At 54.5% G+C, this 6,664-nt stretch overlaps 1 protein-coding gene and 1 long non-coding RNA gene across 2 annotated transcripts in view; both read left to right on the top strand.

Moving 5' to 3' along the window:
* Positions 1 to 6,664, top strand: part of MED12 (mediator complex subunit 12) — a 23,725-nt gene that overhangs the window by 1,032 nt on the left and 16,029 nt on the right. Inside the window, exons 3-16 of the mRNA XM_027836719.1 lie at positions 478 to 669; positions 1,113 to 1,272; positions 1,382 to 1,554; positions 1,725 to 1,835; positions 1,970 to 2,224; positions 2,532 to 2,678; positions 2,833 to 2,932; positions 3,030 to 3,166; positions 3,623 to 3,754; positions 4,361 to 4,487; positions 5,321 to 5,550; positions 5,678 to 5,758; positions 5,881 to 6,051; positions 6,261 to 6,405. Coding sequence (XP_027692520.1) covers positions 478 to 669; positions 1,113 to 1,272; positions 1,382 to 1,554; positions 1,725 to 1,835; positions 1,970 to 2,224; positions 2,532 to 2,678; positions 2,833 to 2,932; positions 3,030 to 3,166; positions 3,623 to 3,754; positions 4,361 to 4,487; positions 5,321 to 5,550; positions 5,678 to 5,758; positions 5,881 to 6,051; positions 6,261 to 6,405 — 2,161 coding nt within the window. The remainder of the gene's footprint in view (positions 1 to 477; positions 670 to 1,112; positions 1,273 to 1,381; positions 1,555 to 1,724; positions 1,836 to 1,969; positions 2,225 to 2,531; positions 2,679 to 2,832; positions 2,933 to 3,029; positions 3,167 to 3,622; positions 3,755 to 4,360; positions 4,488 to 5,320; positions 5,551 to 5,677; positions 5,759 to 5,880; positions 6,052 to 6,260; positions 6,406 to 6,664) is intronic.
* LOC114023944 overlaps positions 6,414 to 6,664 on the top strand; it is a 445-nt gene continuing 194 nt past the window's right edge. Inside the window, exon 1 of the long non-coding RNA XR_003566853.1 lies at positions 6,414 to 6,637. This is a non-coding gene — a long non-coding RNA (uncharacterized LOC114023944). The remainder of the gene's footprint in view (positions 6,638 to 6,664) is intronic.

Genomic DNA, 6,664 nt, shown 5'->3' with positions numbered 1-6,664 from the left:
AATTTAGTTCTCACCTCCTTCCGGCCCTTAGTGCTCCTCACTTAATCCCCCCCACTTAGTTCTCAGCTATCCCCAGTCTGTCTGTCCCTCCCTACCTAACCCTCCTCATCTAGCCCCAGAGGGAGTTTCTCCCCCAGAGAACCCCTTCCCATTTTGCCCCCTCCAATCATTTCTCTCAGGGAAGCCCACCAGCAAGCCGGCTTAGCTCTCCTCAGCTAACCTCCCCACCAGAGTTCCCCCTAGCCAGCCATTCTCGCTGACTGCCAAAGAGGGTAGGGGCTGAGTAGCCCAGAGCTAGGGGTGGGGGGAGTGCATCGCACTGGTCCCTGGGAGAAGTGGGCTGCACTGGAGGGCCCCTGCTACCCTATCTGCCAAGGGGGCTGGCTGGGAGGGTGGGGGTGGGAGTGGGGGGGCTCCTTTCCAGCTGCAGCCTGGCCCTCTGGCAGGACCACTTCTCCAATGCTTTCCCCCTCTTAGATCAGCTCCAACTTCAGCAGCATCATTGCAGAGAAGCTTCGCTGTAATACCCTACCAGACACGGGGCGCCGAAAGCCCCAGGTGAATCAGAAGGATAACTTTTGGCTGGTCACTGCACGTTCCCAGAGTGCCATCCACGCCTGGTTCACAGACTTGGCTGGCACCAAGCCACTCACACACTTAGCCAAGAAGGTGAGGTGTTGCTTCCTGTGTCCTCCTGGCTCCCAGCTGTCAGCTCTCCCCCCTTGCCATTTGCAGCTTGTTGCAGGCTGACTTCACGTTGCTTCCCTTCCCGCACTCCTTGTTGCCACCAAAATGGTGGCATTTCTGCCATTTGTCCCACTCATTGACCTGTCTCCTGCCTCCCTGCCTTTTATGCACAGTCAGTTCCCTAGGCCTGAAGGCGCTTTCTCCACTTCTTAGACTCTAGTGTCCTTCAGAGCTAGCTCCATGGGGGCAAGCCGTGTGCCACCTTCTGTGTGCAAGCTTTCTTGGTGCCCTGAGCCATTCGTGGTCTCTCTTCTCTGATGTAAGGCCTTGAAGGGAGGCCTCTGATTTTGTAGCACTTGGCTTGGAAATGGGTTCCATGGAAGCAGCTTCAGGATCCTCAAAATCCCTTTGGCATCCACTCGTAGGTGCCCATTTTCGGTAAGAAGGAGGAAGTGTTTGGCTACTTGGCCAAGTACACAGTACCAGTGATGAGGGCTGCCTGGCTCATCAAGATGACTTGTGCCTACTATGCGGCAATCACAGAGACCAAGGTTAAGAAGAAGCATGTCATTGACCCTTTCATGGGTGAGTAACACCAAAATCAGAGGAGGCACCTCCGATCCCTCTCACCCCCCCCCCCCCCCCCACTTGGCTTTCTCAACTCCAAGCATCCCTTTCTCCGGTCCACTTCCAGAGTGGACCCAGATTATCACCAAGTATCTGTGGGAGCAGCTGCAAAAGATGGCTGAATTCTACCGGCCAGGGCCTGGGAGCTGCGCTTCTGCCTCAGGGTCCCTCCCCCATGAGGTGGAGCTAGCCCTTCGGCAGTGGGACTACAATGAGAAGCTGGCCATGTTCATGTTCCAGGTAGCAGGAAATGGGGGTGGAGGGGGGAGCGGCTAAATGTGCGCCAAGCCCGATGCTGGTGCAGCTCAGCTCGACACTTGGTACCTGCTGCACTTCCGTCCAGATCCTAGGCTGGCTCCCTCTACACTGTTCTCTCTCCTCTGCTTTCCCTCCTGCCCCGGTACTTTCAGGATGGGATGTTGGACAGGCACGAGTTCCTGACTTGGGTCCTCGAGTGTTTTGAGAAAATCCGGCCTGGAGAGGATGAGCTGCTCAGGCTCCTGCTGCCCCTGCTGCTCCGGGTGAGGCTCTAGAGCCTGAGACTTGCAGGCAGGCCAGAGGCAAGCCCCTGAGCTACGGCCCTTCGGTGCCAGGGCTCAGGCTGGAGGGAGGGGCCCATAGCCGGGAGGTTCTGAGTGCCATGTCTTCTCCACAGTACTCAGGGGAATTTGTTCAGTCTGCATACCTCTCTCGACGTCTTGCCTATTTCTGTACTCGGAGGCTGGCCCTGCAGCTGGATGGTGTGAGCGGCCACCCTCCCCACGTGCTTGCAACTCAGCCCGGCGGCACGTTGCCCCCGACCCCTGCTCCTCAGCCCCCAGCTGGCAGCCAGCCCTCCACACCCTTTGGTGAATTGCTTCAGTGTCCTCAGCATCGGCCTCTGGTTTTTGGGCTCAGCTGCATCCTTCAGGTGAGTGGCCAAGCCTTTGGGGTGAGCTGGAGATGGGGCTGGCTCTGGGTGGTGGCCATGATGAGTGTGTCTCACTAGGACTGGGAGTCAGAGCCTCCGGCCCAGAGGTGGCATCCTAGGCTCCTAAGCCAAGGGAGTATAGTGGGGGGGTTGGGGGTGGAGCAAGTAGGGAAGGAGGCCTCCTGCTCGACTGCCTGCCCTCCATACCGGAGCTGATGGGGCTCATGCTGGGCAGGAGCCTGCCGCTTTGGGCCTTGTCTCGAAGAGACTCCTGGTAACTGGCCTTTTTGATCGGCTTGTCTCCCAGAGCATCCTTCTCTGCTGCCCCAGTGCACTCGTCTGGCACTATTCACTGACTGATAGCAGGATTAAGACTGGCTCACCTCTTGACCACCTGCCTATCGCTCCCTCCAACTTGCCCATGCCTGGGGGCAACTCGGCCTTCACTCAACAGGTACCCTCACTAACTCACAGGCTAATGCTCGCGTGGTCTGAGGGAGGTGCTGCGCTCCCTGCCAGTGGCCCTTCGTGGTGCTGCTGCTCCTCCTCTAGGCCCTACTGAGAGCCTCAGGCTCCACCCCCACCAGCCCCTCTCTCTCTCGGTGCAGGTCCGGGCAAAATTGCGTGAAATTGAACAGCAGATCAAGGAGCGGGGCCAGGCAGTCGAAGTTCGCTGGTCCTTTGATAAATGCCAAGAGACAACTGCAGGTAGGTCCCTGGGTTTTTGAAGACAGTGCACCAGTGGGTGGGGATGCACTGGGGATCCCTGAAGGAGGTCCCCTTTAATCCACTGCCTCCCCTTCAGGGTTCACCATCGGCCGAGTGCTTCACACTTTGGAAGTGCTGGACAGCCACAGCTTTGAGCGTTCTGACTTCAGCAATTCCCTAGACTCTTTGTGTAATCGCATCTTTGGACTAGGGCCCAGTAAAGATGGCCATGAGGTAGGCAGCCAGGGGCTGGGGCTCAAGGGGGCCTAGAGAACGGAGAGAGGAATGGGAAAGGCAAAGATGGATATGAGGCAAAGAAGTAGTGATACATGAGGCTGGCCAGTGTTTGTCAGAAGACTTGATGTTACCAGGCCTAAGACAGTGCTGATTGCTGTCTCTTCTCTGCTTGGTAGCTGTCAGGTAGCTAGGTGGCATAGGGCCTGGAGTCAGGAAAACCTGAATTCAGATCTCAGACATTTGCTAGCTGTGTGACCCAGTCACTTAACTTCTGTTTGCCTCAGTTTCCTCAACTGTAAAATATGATCACGATACTGCCTATTTCCCAGGGTTATCGGGAGGCTCCAATGACGTAACATAGGTACTTATAACCTAAGTACTTAAGTAGACTCTTAATGACTATTTCCTTCTTTTCTTCTCTCCTTCTTCTGGCTCCTGCTCCCTGGTTACCAGATTTCCCCAGATGATGACGCTGTGGTGGCACTACTGTGTGAATGGGCTGTCAGCTGCAAACGTTCTGGCCGCCACCGGGCTATGGTGGTTGCCAAGCTCTTGGAGAAGAGACAGGCAGAGATTGAGGCAGAGGTCAGAAGGGAGAAGAGAGAGAGAACAAGGCTGGCCAAGAGGGAGGGAGTCGGGGTAGAGTTGGAGATAGTGGTGGATGTCTAGGAGGGTGAGCATCAGTGAAGGATGGAGTTGTGGGGCCCAGCATGAGGGAGCAGAGATGGGAAATAACGGAGGTCAGAGAGAGCCTCAGGGATGGAGATCAGAATTCCAACGTGGAGGTTGAAGTGGATGGTTTGGGGAGTCTGCGTTGAGAGTGAGAGAAGTAGGAGTCAAGAAATGCCTTCCGATCTAAGACGTCTCCAGAGGCCTCATGCTGGAAAGTGCTCTCCACATCCAGAGAAAGAACTGTGCGGTTTGAATGCAGATCCAAGCAGACTGCTTGCTCTTTTTTCTTTTTTCTTGTTTGGTTTTGTTTCCTCTTTCTGGTGGTTCCTCCTATTGGTTCTAATTCTTCCTTACAACACGACTAATGTGAAAATGTTGAATAGGAATGTACATGTAGGGAGGGAGGGGGAGAAAAATTTAAAACTCAAAAGCTTCTGGAAGTGATTGTTGATAAATCAAAATAAATTAATTAAAAAAAAAAAAAAAAAGAAATGTCTTCCCTGTTGTCTCTCCTGCCAGCGCTGTGGAGAGTCTGAGGCAGTGGATGAGAAGGGCTCCATCTCGTCGGGCTCCCTGTCTGCTCCCACTGCTCCCATTTTCCAGGATGTCCTGTTGCAGTTCTTGGACACACAGGCACCCATGCTAAGTATGGTTCACTGCCCCCTGGCAGCTGCTCCTTCCTCCTCCCCCATAAAAACCCAACCCAACCCACACCTGATGCTAAGCCTCCTAGGGGCCTCTCCACAGAGACACTTGGCTTTTTTTTTTCTTTTTTCTTTTTTAGTGAGGCAGTCAGGGTTAAGTGACTCGCCCAGGGTCACACAGGTAGTAGGTGTCAAGTGTCTGAGGCCTGATTTGAACTCAGGTCCTCCTGACTCCAAGACCAGAGCTCTATCCACGTCGCCACCTGGCTGCCCCCACAGAGACACTTGGCTGGACGTGAGCCCAGTCATTGAAGACTGAGGAGTCTGACTGCAACCCGAACAAGACAGCTGTGTTGTCTCTGTAGGAGCCTGTCTAGGTGGCATTAGGGACAGCTAGGTAATTCGTTGGATAGAGCCCTGGACTTGAAGTCAGGAAGACCTGAGTTCAAATTTGACCACAGGAACTCAGTTCACTCTGTGACCCTGGGCAAGTCACTTTAACCTCTGTCTGCCTCAGTTTCCTCATCTGTCAAATAGAGATAATAATAACACCAGATGGGTACTGTGCTTAGCAGTGCTTGGCACCTAGTAGGTACTTAATAGATACTTATTAAAATTTAAAATTTCATTTGAAAAAGACCAATGTAGAGGAATAATAGGAATCCTAGCAAACTGAGGCCACCTCTCTGTAACAGTGAAGTTTTCTTGTATGGAGGTCCAAGATACATCACCAGAAATGTTGAGCGGGGCCAGGCAGGCACTCTCCACTTGGCTTCATTTCCCTGTTGCCGCTTTCCTTGTGCTTCCTCCTCCTCACCCCATTTTGTCTCTCCAGCCGATCCGAGAAGTGAGAGCGAGAGAGTGGAGTTCTTCAACCTGGTGCTCCTGTTCTGTGAGCTGATTCGCCATGACGTCTTCTCCCACAACATCTATACTTGCACCCTCATCTCCCGAGGTGACTTGGCCTTTGGAGCGCCGGGGCCCCGCCCCCCCTCTCCCTTTGACGACCCCCCAGATGACCCTGAGCGAAAAGATGCTGAAGGCAGTAGCAGCAGCAAGCTAGAAGTGAGTGCTTCATGTCCTTGGCCCCTGCCAAGCTAGCTGGTACCCAGAGAGCCTGGGCACTCTTCCCCCAAAGCTGAGTGGGAGCGAAGAGCTCCCACTCACTGGCTGTGTCTGCTTGTGTCCTCAGGACCCCGGACTCTCCGAGTCTATGGACATTGACCCTGGGTCCAGCGCGCTCTTTGAGGACATGGAAAAGCCCGATTTCTCGGTAAGGCGGACCCTGGCTGTGAAGGGGTCCCGCTCCTCTCTTCTTCCCCTGCTCCTGGCTCGTCCGTCTCCCCAGGGCTTCTGCCCTCTCTCCAGATGTTCTGCCTTCTCTTCTTTCCTCAGATGTTCTCTCCCACTATGCACTGTGAGGGGAAAGGCAGCCCATCCCCTGAGAAACCTGATGGTGACAAAGAGATGAAACCACTACTTAAGGAGAAAGTGGAGGGGACCTTGGGGGTTCTCTATGAGCAGCCACGCCACGTACAGTATGCCACGCACTTCCCCATCCCCCAGGTACCTACCTACCTACCTCTCACCTCCTGCTGGTCTACCTACGCCTCATTAGCATTGTGCCCAGGGCGTATGCTCCAGAGATGGGGTGTGGGTGTCCTTGGGAGAAGGGGGGGTGTGTGCAAGAGTGAGTGATTAATGGGCTTGCCATGATCAAGGGTGGGCTTGTGGCCGAGTTGGGTGAGTCTGACAAGACTCCTGGTACTACCCAGGAGGAGGCCTGCAGTCATGAGTGCAACCAGCGACTAGTGGTGCTGTTCGGGGTAGGAAAGCAGAGAGATGATGCCCGCCATGCCATCAAGAAGATTACCAAGGACATCCTGAAAGTGCTCAACCGCAAGGGCACAGCAGAAACTGGGAAGTATCAAGCCCTCCCAGGGGGCAAGGCCCTTGAAGTGGCTCTATTTTTCATCTTCTCCCCCAGGACAGGGACCTCTCAAAGGTCAGGGCTTATCATCAAGAACCTTCAGGAGGAGCTGCGCTCCCTCTGAAACTTCCCTTCTCATTTCCCTTCCATTCTGCAGACTGGCTGATGTTTGCTGGTCTTTTGAGAAATGTCAAGAGATCACTGCAGAAGGGTCCCTGGGAGGTGCAGAAGGGTCCCTGGGAGGTGCAG

This window comes from Vombatus ursinus, unplaced genomic scaffold (genome assembly GCF_900497805.2).
Source record: "Vombatus ursinus unplaced genomic scaffold, bare-nosed wombat genome assembly UNPS02014819.1, whole genome shotgun sequence".
Classification (NCBI taxonomy): domain Eukaryota; kingdom Metazoa; phylum Chordata; class Mammalia; order Diprotodontia; family Vombatidae; genus Vombatus; species Vombatus ursinus.
This window is presented reverse-complemented; position numbering and strand designations above follow the sequence as displayed.